The sequence below is a fragment of the Mugil cephalus genome, chromosome 22, assembly GCF_022458985.1.
Source record: "Mugil cephalus isolate CIBA_MC_2020 chromosome 22, CIBA_Mcephalus_1.1, whole genome shotgun sequence".
Lineage (NCBI taxonomy): Eukaryota > Metazoa > Chordata > Actinopteri > Mugiliformes > Mugilidae > Mugil > Mugil cephalus.
In genome coordinates this window covers 8,954,975-8,969,829 of record NC_061791.1, presented here as the reverse complement: position 1 = coordinate 8,969,829, position 14,855 = coordinate 8,954,975, and the positions used below count along the sequence as shown (strand labels likewise).

The following is a 14,855-nucleotide window of genomic DNA, read 5'->3' as shown; positions in this document are numbered from 1 at the left end:
TTTGTTTATGAATGTATTTAATAGGGACAAAAGTGATCAAACCACAGACATGTTACTGCAGTGAGTGAGCTCAACATTGTGCTGTTATCTGTTCTTACATTCAGGCTTTACAAATGAAAATTGTCTATCGTGAACCCAACACCTGACTAGGAGGTGAAAAAGTGAACAATCACACTGATAAGTGTTTGTGCTGTGGTTGGAGCATCACAATCAAATGTTTGCAGCTTGTAAAGTTGAACCCAGCTCAACTTCAACAGGTTTTCAATCAGCACACAAAAACAGCCTGTTGGTTTTGGTTCACTATGATACATTCAGGAAAAAACGACATCCTTGTAATGCGGCATTAATTAGCACCCATCTTTGAATATCATTATTTTCTAAAAGTGTTAGTCTTTTACATCAATGCCCAACTTCTAGGTTTATCATTCAATCCCACACCATTTCCTGTACACAAACCTATATACAATGATCTCAATCCTATTTTCATTCTGATTGGCAGAAAGTTTTTGAGCTGAAAGATTTCTAAACATTTCATGAACATGTACAGCTGCAGAAGATGTTCTAATTACAAAAACAGGACTATTTTGTTCAATTTGCTAACTGATAAATGTAATTCTTCCAATCTAGATCTTATGACTGCAGTTGCATATTCTACATGCCACACTGTCCAGTCAACTAAGACTAACTTACAGTAGTAACATCACATGTGTGTCTATATATACACACAAATCGCCTCAGCTCCTGTAGGTAGTACTGCTCACCAATGAGAGTGCGATGGCAAACATTTAGTACGTAAACAGTGTTGCAGAACATTTAATTTTCAGCTGACAGAAGATGCAGACGACATTTAATCCATCTAAACAGACTGTTCTTCACTTTGTTACAGATGTGAAGGATCCCGGGCCCACAGCTGCTGCAGAGACGTCACTCAAAGACGTCTCCTTGTCGAGCAGCTATGAGGCGAGACTCTCCGTGATGTAAGGTGAAGAAAGATTCTGCTTTCAGTCCTTTCTGCTCCAGGGCCTCTCTGAGACGAACCGGCGGCTCCAGGTAGTACTGGAAGAGAAGGAGGGACCGGAGAAAACGTGAGTGTTTGAATTAACTTTAAGTTTAGTTCAGCACATGGATAAACTTAATTCATTAGTCAGAGGCTGCACCACACGGCTAGCTGCTAACAGCCATGCACAACAATGACACCTTTGTTTAACCTCAACATAATGGAGTGTCACAGTAACTTCTATAACACCCTCTGGCTTAACTGTTGCTCTGAAAGCAGTAACATACAGTAGCTCTTTGGTCCACTGTGATGAGACCTAACTACAACTAACGCAGTATTCAGCATCATACACAGGTGTTTTTGTATTTAGTTTGGGACTTGTTAATGTATGTTAAACAAATGCGTGAACATCTTGGGAATTATTGTTCAAGTGTAAATGTCAAGCCTCTAGATTCCTCATGGGAGATGTAGTTTACTTCCCGGACCTGGCTTAATTATTCATAAAACAATATTCTAAATAGAACTGTAATTGAGTTATGTTGTACCAGTAGGAACAAGAGGACTGCTAGCCTAGTGGAAACAAGTAGCATGTGTCTACCTGCCACACTGTTTTTGACAGCGTTAACATGAAGCTCAGTGCACTTTCAAAGTGTAAGTGGTTTTACTACTGTCTAACACCAACTGATTTCATACCGTTGTTGGTGAGCTATATTTAGTTTAATCATGATGCTTATCAGACATGAGACTGATCTCCACCAACTCAGGGCTAGAAACCAAATGATAAGCTATTGATTTAAACCACACACATTGTGTAACTGACTGTATCTCTGTCTAGTGTTACCTCGTAGGCCAGAGCGAAGGTCCCCCAGTGAATGGCCACAGACTGTTTGGCCTGAAGGTCTTCGTGGATCTGAACAGCCTCCTCTGGATCTACGTGCTGCCCCTGCATCACATCCCTGGAGAAAAGGTAAAAAAAAAAAGAATCCAGTCATCCTGCAAAAGGTTTAAGTTACACAATACTATAACTTTATGGTAGTTTGAGACTGTTTTGTGAGATGCTAATTCATGGTCAGCGGCAACATTATGACCACTGAGAGAAGTAAATAACATTGACCTTCTTGTGACGTTCTGCTGGGAAACGTCTGGACCTGGAATTCATGTGGATGTTACTTGGACATGTACCACCCACCCCATAGCAATGACTCTCCTTAATGGCTGTAGACTGACGGGCACAAACAGCACAAGGTGTTGACCTGGCCTCCAAATAATTCACTAGATCCCAAACTGATCTAGTGAATTATTTGAGTTGTTCCTAAACTGTTTGTGTCTGTGTCAGGCTGCTGCCATCAAGGAGCGTCATTGCTAGGGTCTAAGTACCATCCACATGAATGCCAGGCCCAGAGGCTTCCTACCACTGAAAGGTCACAAAGTTAATGTATTCATTTCTCCTGACAGTGGTTTTAATGTTACGGCTGACTGGTATTCGCTCTCTTCAAAACCTCCTGACCCCATTGACAAAACCACAAGTGGAGTCGGGTCGCTTTGAAGAGAGTGATGTAATTGCTTCAGTTCCTTATCTCCAAAGACAGTCTGAGAAGAAAAGCTATTATAGTGTGGACACTTTAAAACCATAGATTAAATTCTGTTTCTTGATATGTTGTACAGGACATTTTTCCCTCTTTGAATAATTAATTGCGGTATAAATAAAGGATTATTATTTTAGAACCTTATATCTATATGGTTCCTCCTCTAAAATATGATGATGTTGGCTGAACAAGTGTACTAATAATGTGTGTGTAGAATACCTGGGCAGGTACGCTCCTATGGGGATGGCTGCAAGATCAAACGGTCCAAAGCGTCGTCCTATTTCCTGGAAGGAGGAGCAGTAGCCGGTGTCGCCAGCGAAGAAGAATCGATGCTCTGGACCCAAAACAGACCAGCTGCTCCATAAAGACTGGAGGACGGATAAAGAGGAAACATGACTTGAATTCATAATAATAAAAAAAAAAAAAACTGAATTGTTTAATGTGTTACTGCCTTCAGTAAATTCAAATAAATAAACGACTGTGTCATGATACTTACCCTGTTGTCGTCCAGCGCTGTACGTTTGCTCCAGTGCTGAGAAGGTGTGCAGACAAATGTAACATCGTCGTGACCTGGTACACAGTTCTCTTCCCACCAGTCCAGCTCCATGACGTTCTCACAGCCCATCTTCACCAGCCAGTCCATCAAACCCAGGGGCACGAACCTGAGAAGCATCCATCAACACTAAATACAATGAAACGAATTGTCTAATTACAGTGGAGCACAGCACACATACCAGCGTAGCTCCCCTCCGAAGCGTGCGTTAAGACTGGCCACAGATCCAGCGTCCAGGTGGTCGTAATGAGAATGACTGATGGTCACCGCATCAATCCTTGGGAGCTGGTGGCAGAAAGAGGAAAAACAGGTGTTAAAGGAGCAGCTACAGGAACAAATTCCAGATCAAATATAGTGATGAGAAGGCTACTGAACCTGTTCCACGGTGCAGGGGGGCCCTCTGTACCTCTTGGGCCCCATGAATTGGAACGGTGAAGCCCTCTGGCTGAAGACTGGGTCCGTCAGAATATTCAGTCCGTCCATTTCAACCAGGACTGTGGCGTGACCCAACCAGGTGACTCTCAGACCCGCACCAGAGTCAGACTGGTCTGGGTTCTGGACAAAGTATGGTTCCAGGACTGGGAGCTCACTGTCCAGGGCCTAAAGGAGCAGAAGGAAGGAGGATATAAAACACCACATGCCTATTATGATTAACAGAAATAAACCGTACTTCCACCTCTCTAAACATGAGACAGAATGTTCCTGTCTCCTTTTGTCACAATGACTGTCTGTGTGACTTTCGTCTCATTTCCTAGTTTTACTTTACCACCTTATAAAATGCTGCAACTTCACTATTGTACTTCCCAGTAGTTACTTCACTAGTAATTGATTTAGTGCACCTATTTTTCAAGGTTGTACTCAACAGCAAATAATGGACTCAACATTTTTTTTCTACATCTGTGTGAAAGGAGCCTTTGAAGCCTGTTAAGCCCTCACATGGTCTCCAGATAAATACTGTGAGGAATGATAAGGGTCAGTGTTTCTGCTAATTATAACAATCATTACAGTATTTAACACTGGTACAGACTGAGAGGTATCTGGAAGGATCAAGGCATTTTTGAGATCAGATATAGACAGCTCTTCCAGATTTCTTTTACAGCTCATGTAAACGTTAAAGAACGTGACTAAACAGATGATGCTCAGTCAGTAGAACATGAGACTCTTAATCTCTCAGGTCGTAGGTTCCAGCCTCATGTTGGGCGCAGGTATTTTAAGCATCTTAACCCCACAAGTCCCAGTCGTCCTTTCATGGCTGCCCGATGTTTCCCAGCATGTGTACTGGTTAAATGAATCTACGTGTACACACACTGTACAAACATGGCTGATAAAGATGATTTATGACGGGAACCAATTGATAAGTACCAACAGTTATTAATAACTGAAAATCTAAGGTATTTAACCGTCAAGCATATACATTGGATTTACTTGGAAGTTGATTGTACTTAATACAGTCTCAGAGAGCACAAGTAAAATAAGAAAAGCCTCTTAATCTCAAAAAACAAAACTAGGAAGGAACATCCCTAGTTTTTACCTGACAGTATGAAAGTCAGTGTTAGTTATGTCCTTTTAAATTACTTGTAACATCAGGTTTTAATTCTGACAACAATCACAGGGGCTTGAATAACTTATTAAGAACCAGTTGATTTCAAACTATCTGACTATTAGTGACTACCCACCTCTTTACTGGTCGGTACATTGCTGTTATTTTTGTCCCACAGCAGGAACCTCAGCAGCATTGCGTATGAAGGGAACCGCCATGTTGGCCATGGGTTCATCCAGCGGCCATGTTTGTCCCGACTGGACTTTGTCACGTCCTCCTGAAGTCAAAGTAAACGGTTAGATTAGAGCAACTTGTAGAGAGTCCCGTCAGGGAAATGATGCTCATTACGGGAAAAAGAAGTGAAAAGACACATGTTGAGGAATGAGTCTACAGGAGTGAAAGTAAAGGAAGTGAGGTCTTTACCTCCAGTCGGTAGTCTAGACGGAAGCTCTTGCGAGAGGAGCGGGATGAGCTGCTCTTCCTCGGCGTCTGAGGGTCTGGTTCTCCTCCTTCAGCACCTCTCAGCACTGCACCCTCCTGGAACATGTTTAGAAGCTCAAACTCTGGCTACGTTTATATAGAAAAAATCCTTCTAATCTATTATCAGGATGATTTGAACTGGATAGAAAAACATCAATAGAACATCCTGGAAATTTGCAAAAGTGGTTGTGTCTGCTAGGGGGCATAAGAACTGATGGAAATATAGAAGAAGCCGTCAACATGGCTGCTCACACTGATTCCAGCTTTATTCATCTCATCAGACCCAGGATTCCTACACATTAGAAATTATTTTTCTAGACCCAAATTTACACACTTCTTGATAAAGAAAAATCAAATTTATGGCATTAGAGTAAATAGTTCTGTATCATATAGATAAATTATGGAATTAATTGTTTATTATGTTTGTATGTATTTCATTATGTGTGTATATGTGGTTATGCAACCAAATCATTTCCAGAAGATTCTAGCTACAATGTAGCTCATTGGCCAAACCCAGATAAATTCAGTGTGTGTTTTGTTTTTCTAAATTTTATTTCAAGCTGCACATGAACTACCTCAAGTAAGTAAATTAAGTCAAATACAAAACACATTAATAAATCATAAATTAAATTATAAATTAAATGAGCCAGTTGTAGGAACATTTCCATTTTGTCATTATGTTCAGTCATCATAAAAACATTTAGAATCTCTCACGCTCAGATGTGAACAGTGTGTGTTCATCACCTGTTTGCTCTCACACAAACATTTTAGCTGTGCTGCCAAGCGCCTTAAAAACATTAGATATTTAGATATTCATTATATTATGTTTTAGAAAATTAAAAAGTGACAACAGTCTTGAATATTTTTCCATACACTAGTTTTCATTTTCCATACTTTTCCTTTCTTTCTTTTAATTTATAAAAATTAAATTCCATAGTTGCGTAGGAACAACTCGTCTGCTACATGGAGCAAACAGAGAGAAGCTTTTATGTGATTTCTAAGCTCTGTTAGTGAACAAATTAGTCAATCTGACTGAAAATGTCTGACCGGGCCGATCTGTGCTGCAGGTAATGTCATTTTAAAAAGGCTCAGCTATAATGTGTAAAACCCACGCAGAAGAAGCACAGATCTAGTTTTATTACACATAATAATTATAATAACACGTCAGCTGTGTGAGGCTGGAGGGCAGGCTACACACACACGATAAACTCACTCTTCCTAACTCTGTACCCACAGATTTTTATTTAAATTTCCAACAGGCAGTAGATCACGAGGCCAGATTCACATTTTGCAGAAACTCCCTTATGATTCTTTTAAAACAGTACTATAGTATTTAGTTTAATAGTATAATAGTAGTATGAGTATTTTTTTTTTTTTACCTAAACCATAAAGCTTAGCTGTGGGATATCATGAGTCAATAAACTCCACAACAGTCTGTGTAAATAAACCTCTTTCACAGCCGACATTTTACAGCAGATCTGCACAATTAACAAAATAAAAGCCTCAAAAAAAATAAACACACATTTCCTCCTTCCAGCCAACATCTTAACAGCTTCTAATTAAACCCACCACATCTTGGTGCCATTTGATTTAAGAAGATGAATAGAGTACATTACCTCCACTAGGCCTCTCCTCTCCTCGAGCGCCGCTTTGTCTGAAGATAATGGCTTCTCCATGACTTCACCCCCACCACACCTAGCATGAACACACACACACACACACAGTTAGGTCTGAAAGCTGAAGTCTGCAGCAGCCAGGACCAACATGCCCTGCTGAAGGTGAGCCTGCAGCTGTTGAAGGCGAGGACAGAGTTGGCAGCCTGGCTCCTTTCACAGCCTCCTACAGCAAACGATAACAGAGCATGTCAAACCGTAACAGTTTGCATGTCAGACTGGGAGATTGTAATCAGACACATTCAAATGCACCCACTATCACAACTGACATTTTACTGTCTCCGCGGCGCGTTAAACACAACGGTTAGAGCTTTGATCGTACCCTGCTGGTCGTGCCCGACGTGCGTTTTCAGCTCTAACTTCACTTTTATCTGCTGCTGCCAGGAAGGATTCTGCTATGGGTTGCGAAGCGAGTGTGGCGTCTTTTTAATCTTGTGTAACAAACTGAGAAGTAACACTGTGCTGACGTGTAAGTGACACAAAATGAAAGAAATAGAAGGAGTGGACATGATAAAGCAAGACTACTGCTACTCCCTTATGAATCCTTGAAGTGAATGCTTTCAGCAGAAAACGATGGAGCAAATTAAAATACATCTGACATTTTAGTTTAGGGTTAGAAGAAAAAATATATATAAGAAAACACCTAACAGTTCAATTTAGGTCATTGTTTACTACAGCAAATTTTCGTTACCCAAAATCTTTGCATTAATGCAAACTAATCAGCCACAACATTATGACCACTGACAGGAGAAATCTTGTGACAATTCAAATTCAAATGTTCTGCAGGGAAACTTTTGGACCTGGCATTCATGCATGTGGACTCAGACATGTAGCACCCACCTACACCAGAGCACCCACCCCCACCACACAGCAATGACACTCCTTGATAGCATCAGGACGCAGCCGGAGACACACACACACGGTTTAGGAACGACTAAACTGAAACTGTCATAGAAACAGTAACTCTGAATTCACTAGATTTCACTGATCAAGCGTCTGTAGGATGATCCACAGAGACCCCTCCCCTCAACCCACAGCACCCAAATGCCTCCACTAACCTCTCACCACAGGACACGCTCTGAAGACCTGTATCCATTCCCTGACGAGTCACAACTCTTTTGGAAACGCACAATATTAAGAAGGTGGCAATAACCGTGTTGCATAAACCTTTATCAACTACTCCTCATAAAAGCCTGATAGTGCACTTATATGTGGCCTTCAACTGTTCATTACTGATCTAAAATGATCTCTACACTTAATGATATCGACGGCACACTCTGCAATCCTTTCACTGAGTCAGCTATGCACAGTAATGCACTCACAATATACGGCAACAAAGGCCTGGCGGTGCATCTGCTCTCTCTGGGGAACTCCGTGCATTAAAGCCATGTCGTGCTGATGATGCACTCAGCCTCATGAATGGACTTTAAACACAGACACGGTGGGATAACAATGGAGCCCTGTGGGCGACAAACCAAAACAAAGATCTGTGCAGCCGGTCAGAAAGCCAGCGTGCCCCGATGTGGCCGTGTAAACAACACAACACAAGTTTGGACGCTTTCGTTTGGTTGGCTGGTTTACACTGAAGTTGCACTTGGTGTCACAGGCAGACACAAGCCTGAACATGAAGTAGTCCCTGAAACACTTGAGAGGCAAACCAGATGATAAACAAGAGTCTTAACAAGGAGGTTCTGCTATTTCCTGTTTCAAGTGTTTGAACACACGCTGTGACGGCGCAGTGAAGAAAGAAACACCACCACCAACGGACACTAGAGTGCATGTGAACAAAACAAAATCTTAAGAAAGGTGAGAGAGGGGGGGAAATGAAGGCGACGGAGGATTAAAGTGAAATTACCTGAGAACCTGAACGCAACAGACCACCACCGGTTGGTTTTCTCAGCGAGGAGACGCGTTTGTTGCATTGACGCTAGTCCTAAACCTGGTTTAATGCGAGCCCGGACTCATTATGAGGAGCTGGAGGCGCATGTCCACCGCTACGGTGTGAATTACTGCAGCGTATCCCGTAGAGAGTCGAGGGCGGCGGTGGGAGCTGGTGGTAGGATATCTTTCTGGGGTAATATGCGGAGTTTTGGTCATGCAACAGCAGCAGCAGCAGGAGGAGCAGCAGCAGCAGGAGGAGGAGGAGGTGGAGGAGGACGGCTGAGGATCATTGTAGTCGGTACCAGCTCGGTTTCTCTGACGTCGGTTCAAATACCCTCCGATCACGTGACCGCGCGACTCTCGAGGACTGCGGGCGGTTTTATAAATAACTACAAGAAGGACCGAGGGGAAACTAGACTTAGTAGCTCCACGGAATATATATATATATATATTCTTTCAAAAAAATAAAAATAAAAAAAATGCAAATTTACAACCACTACCGTTTCCCTCCAAAATAAAATAAAATAAAATAAATATTTAAATTAATACAATTACCATTAAAAATACACAAAAGCAACAGACAAGGACAATATAATAATATAATAATAATAATATATTTTTTGCTCCATTAATTTCGACATGACTTGTGTCTTATGTCATGCAACAAACAGGAAACGCGTTGAATATTAATTCATTTAAAAAAATATATATATTGAGATTTGATGCCTTCAAATAAAATCAAATAAAATTGTTGTCTCTACCATGATTACTTTTAAACCTCAAGAATTACCAACAAGAAATAACAATAAAAGTAATTATTTATTTTTACAGAAAATATTTCATTGCTTATTTTTAACATGTGCCGTCCTATCGTGCTAATCGTGCTTGAATTGAATTGTTAGTATTATCGAGCAGCAAAAACGAAATCTCTTGTAATTTAAATACTTTACAATGTATTCAATTGTGATGTCTTTACATAAAATCCGCTACTTTTCAACTGGGCTGTTGTTCATTGTTTAGCTGAAACTGGTCGATGCTAATGTTGCTTTAGGTGACTTAGAGAAATGAATCATTTTATGGTTCACATCTGAGTAAGACACCGAAGATAAAGTTATATATTTCACAGATGGTTCACCAAAAAAACACGCCTGGACACCACAAGGGTAACAATTATCTGTCTTCGTTTGAGGCCTTTTGTTTGTGAATTTGTACAAAACTGAACTCACCTCGAGTTCTTCCACCTAATGAAGGACACCTGGAGGGAATTAAGCCCGAGGAGACCCGCTAGACTCAGACGAGGGGCACTCTGGTTCAGTTTACACTTATAAAGCAACAACAACTGCACGGGTTTGCACAATGTTGTTTCCATTGCGGTTCTTCGTATCTGACCATATTTACTTGACGTGTTTTCATAGAGAAACAGCCCGAGTTCTCACAAAGTCTCCCATACACGGCTCTGCTTCTGCTACCGGACTCAAAAAGTTCGTGTGACTTCCTGCCAGATGCTTTCACGGACTCTGGGAACTTTGAAAACTCACAGTGCACGACTCCTGGAATTTTCAACTCACATTTTCCTACGAATATGCCAGTATAAACCCATCTACCCAGGAGAGAAATCATTTTAAAGTGGCTTTGTAAATACATTCTGGAGCTGCTCTATTCACACGGATAGATGGTGATTTAGTGGTTGTTGAAAAGGGAAACGTGTTGATACTATTATTTTAATTATCTGAGATAGTATTAAATTTGTTGAGAATTACATGCTGCATACAGAGCCCAAGTTATGTTTTAACTCCAAGGCTCAGTGAACACACCTTAGTATGCAGTAACCAATAATCAGATGATACAAACACTGGCAACATCATATTAGTTGCATTTACTAACAAAACTAAAGTCTGTAAGGTTGTGAATCTATGAGCTGTTTAATCATATGCCTTGCAACTGTGAAAAAGGCACAAGTTGACTGAGAAGAAGTATGAAATAAGATGTTATGAATTAACCCTTATTAACGTAAGCGCCATAAAAAACACGTACACAAGCAATGCTGTAAACACATTAACTTTATATAAAAACAGATCATCGGTTTAAAAAAAAAAGGAAAGACAGAAAAGTGTTATAAGAGAGATGTCACTACTACACAGTTTCTTCCAATAAGGGTAATCCTTAGATAACCATATATTAAAAGTTAAAGTTGGAGTCTGGTTGCACAGCCAATTAAAAGAAAAAATATTTTTGGTCTACTTCACAGCCATCTGATTCAGCAATTTTTGGGCACAATGTCCAAAATAACATAAGTGAAGAACCAATAATAACATTCTGGACTACAAAGCTACTCCACCTTGTTCAAGACTATAATGAAAAATGTATTTCCCTTGACTTAATCTTGCACATGTAAACAAACTGTGGGTATGCAACAGTGAAACAAAAATTAAATGCAAATATTGTTTTTGGATGAGAGATGAGCGCAGGATCACAGAGATGTCTCAGTGTTCTTTATGGTCTCCATCCTCCTCCAGTTTCCTGATCTCAGACTTCAGGTGGTTGATGTTTTCTCTGCTGGCTTTTAATTTGTCTTTCAGCTCAGTGATCTCCTGGCTGGTTCTCTTCCTTGCAGCTTCCATTTTCTCCTTGGTCCTTTGCTCCAACTCACCGACTGCAGACACGTGCCAGTACAGTTAAATGAGACAAGAGTGACTCAAATTGTGTGAATGCTTTTGTGTAGGTAGCACAAACTATATTGTTTTGCAATATGTGGGATCGGACACTTTGTGTTGCCGTTCCATAGTCAGTATGAGAGCACTTACACTCTGTCTCATGCTTGTATGCTCCGAGAGTGAGTTGTCTTGATGTGGTCAGTAGCTGCTGCATCATTGCTGTGGGATCCTGAAAGATCTGAAAATCAGACAGAAAATAAAGCAGTTATTGCTTTCACGTTCACACGCATCATCCATCACGAAAATACTGGAGCTGTGTGGCCTTGGCAAATCCATGTGCAAAAACTGAGGAGCTAAGAACTAAGATAATAATGAAAATAAAGGTTTACATTTATCATGTTTTACCATCCACAGGCACACACACAAAAACAAATGCAACTGTGGCTTTACAAGCTACAGCAATAAAACAACTGTACCATTTCATCATAGAATTCAGAGACAACGGTCTTCTTGGGCATGGCGCTGGAATCAGACTGGAACAGCTTCAACAGGTGGTACAGAGTCACCTAAGAGTCACGGAAAAGTGCAAATCAATACCAGCAAACAAAACAGAAGTTCAAGTATTTTGATTCCCATTTCCTATTTAATCCACTATGTCTTACAGGTCTCTCGTTGGGATCGATGAAGAAGATCTTGATGATGATCTCAAACTCTCCCCAGCCAGTCTCTGTGATCTCATATGGAGGCTTCGTAACCACTGCAAAGAAGAGAAACTGTGAGCACTGTATGTTTTATAATGTTTTATTTACAGATACACAGTTCCTCATCCCATATTTACACTGTAAAGGTAAACTCACCTCTCAGTGGGTTACCATAGCTCTCATGTAGCTTGAACTGGATCTTCTTCACATAAGCTGACATGTCCTGGGATGACGATCATAATTTATTTATACATTCAATTTGTGGCAGAGTGCATGTGTGCAGATTCCTGGTAAATGACAGTATGTTGCAGATCTGTGGTGTCTTACCTCATTTCTGTAAGGCTTCACGTAGACAGACCACTGATGAGTGTGTCCATCCTCCTCTCTCTTCTTCCCAAAGTAGCGGGCAACATTTCCAAACACAATAGGCTTCACAATAGTCACTCCCTGCAGGTCACAGAGGAAAGACACACAGGAAGTTGAAGACCTAATGTATGCCATCAAAACATTACCAATACAGAAGAAAAATCACTGGAGGGGGGTTTTCCCCGGTAAAGTAACCCTACAATAACATGTTTAATTGGCTGTTTAATAGATTTAAAGGTTAAATGAAGTTATAAACACAAAAACAACTTTGACGTAACGTTACCTTTACGCGACCCCCGGAATCTGGACCAAATTCAGTCATCTTTTTAAACATAGTACAGCGACAACACAGATGAATAAATCCTTTAGTGCTCTCTATAAGACTGTCCCTCTACCTCCCAGAGGTTCTTCGTGTAACAATCCCGCCATTTGAGCGTTAAAAACAAACGTTACACAAGAAATCTCATTTTCAAACCATGGCCAAACAAGCACCGGAAGTAGCCCGTGTACCCGCGTTCAGGTGTCCGGGAGGAAAGTAGGAGGAAGAAACAAAAGTTCCGGGCGAAAGGACGCAGCCATGGTTTTAGTCTTTTCTGATATTTCGATTCGAACTACATGATTGTAAACTAGATTTTTCAACGAATAAATAAATAATTATACAGAGCACGCTTTCCACATCATCCGTGTTTAACTCGCCATATGTAAACAGCTATAATAGCTGTATGCAAGTAACTATCTTTTTAAATTCTTGAAAACAATGACCCACGATCAAACCCCCTGAAACCCATTTCACCCGAGTTTCTTTCAAATTAAGTCGTTTTTTTTTTTTTTTTTTTTTACTGTTTATGCAGCTATTTTAAAACATCACAAAGTACATATTTTTACTTTCGCTATTTGTTGCTGATGGACAGAAATAAAGCTAAAATATTTAAACAAATGGAATCTTTTTACCCTGACGACTTTCAGAGAAATCATACACAAAGGAAACAAAACCACAAAATAAAACTTACTTTAAAAATGTTTTATTCTTTTAAACCAAATGACAGTTTGCAGCTTCCTCCAACAATATTGCAATCCCACAGAGGGGAGAAACACAGAATACGCCTCAATCTACACGTCACAGTGATACAAGAATTGAATAAAATGTTTCTAAAAATGCTAAACCTTTTAATTTATGGATCCCTGAGACGTCTTAGTTTCCACCTGGTAAGTCTGGATAAATGTGCTTTACAGTTGACTATTAAGTTTTCTTTTTACGATATACTCATTTTAAGGCACGTCAAGTAAAAAGTAGCCAAATATCTAATAGATAGACTCACTGTATTACAGAACGCAATTAAAAATACTGAAAACACATTAAAAGAGATACCTTCAAACTACTTGGTCAGGTCAAGTTTCTCACTTGATGCACCAGTCAATCCGACTTCCTGTTTCTTCACCTGCTGTGAACGAAGACCTGAAAACACTTACCTTTAGGGCTGTGGAGAGAAGCTAGCACAAAGCAAGTGAGGTCGGACTCATTTTAACCAGAATCCTGAAAACAGATCTTACACCGGCCCTTTATAAATAGTAAAGCACCATGGCCTGACAGGAGCAACAGCATGATTTCTACAAGGTCCATTTAGCCCAAAAATAATTAAAACCCACAGTTTGAACTTCACATTTTAAGGATTTGTTCAAGAGACCTGGCACAACCCACTAATCTTTAGAAGGTCACATTTTCTATACCTTTGAAATACGAAAAACCAAATTTACAATTTCCCCATTACTGTTTTACAGAGTTTACATGGTTGTGGAAGCAAAGTGATTACTTGACAAATATACATTTCAAAAGCATCATCATCAAGGCCTTTAAAGATGGTTTGATGCGGTTACAAATCGACTTAAGTCCCGCAAACTGGGCTCTGAAGTTCTTATATTCACCGAATACTTTCAGAAATTCAGTGTTTTAAGTGATGGTCATGGATCTGAATCAACATGATTAATAAAAAGAATCATCTTGACAAGGAAACCAGGGATCTCCAGTAAAACAAAATGAACAAGCAGCGGGTAATCCAATTTTTTTTTTTTTTTAGTGCTTAATTTCCAAATTTAGTACAGTCGGAACAAATAGCAAAATGACACCCAATCAAACGCTGCTGTGGCAACACACCTCGACATACTTTGATAGAAATGCTCCATGTTTATTTATTCAAATTTAAAAAAAAACTGATCTGGTCTAATGTCTCAGTCTGAAGAAAAAAAATATAATAAAAACAAAGAACAAAGTCGGTGCTACTGGGAAACCCACCGTCTTAAACCGACAATCACAGTCTGTCGACAAACATGCAAGACATGAACATGATGGGTGGTGGAGTTAAAGCTGTGTTTTTCCACTGTTTGGTATATGATGATGAACGCTTAGAGCACATGTTCCCAGTTCCA

The 14,855-nt window shown here is 40.1% G+C and overlaps 2 protein-coding genes across 3 annotated transcripts; both read right to left on the bottom strand.

The window, feature by feature from the left end:
* napepld (N-acyl phosphatidylethanolamine phospholipase D) lies at positions 1–10,190 on the bottom strand. Of its 2 annotated transcripts, XM_047574635.1 has the most exons (11): positions 9,937–10,079; positions 8,685–9,099; positions 6,773–6,851; positions 5,100–5,213; positions 4,813–4,953; positions 3,512–3,736; positions 3,318–3,421; positions 3,080–3,245; positions 2,803–2,951; positions 1,839–1,953; positions 1–1,056 (listed from the first exon to the last, which is right to left on the bottom strand). In XM_047574635.1, the coding sequence occupies exons 3-11, from the start codon at positions 6,830–6,832 to the stop codon at positions 925–927; spliced, it is 1,206 nt and encodes a 401-aa protein (XP_047430591.1). In that variant the 5' UTR covers positions 6,833–6,851; positions 8,685–9,099; positions 9,937–10,079; the 3' UTR covers positions 1–924. The 2 variants fall into 2 exon arrangements, with proteins under 2 accessions (XP_047430591.1, XP_047430590.1); XM_047574634.1 differs by lacking the exon at positions 8,685–9,099 and having other exon boundaries at positions 9,937–10,190.
* Positions 10,191–10,752: 562 nt separating this feature from the next.
* Positions 10,753–13,196, bottom strand: yeats4 (YEATS domain containing 4). The gene is made up of 7 exons (XM_047574636.1): positions 12,715–13,196; positions 12,393–12,512; positions 12,222–12,288; positions 12,027–12,121; positions 11,841–11,930; positions 11,515–11,602; positions 10,753–11,363 (listed from the first exon to the last, which is right to left on the bottom strand). The coding sequence occupies exons 1-7, from the start codon at positions 12,763–12,765 to the stop codon at positions 11,194–11,196; spliced, it is 681 nt and encodes a 226-aa protein (XP_047430592.1). The 5' UTR covers positions 12,766–13,196; the 3' UTR covers positions 10,753–11,193.
* Positions 13,197–14,855: the final 1,659 nt, after the last annotated feature.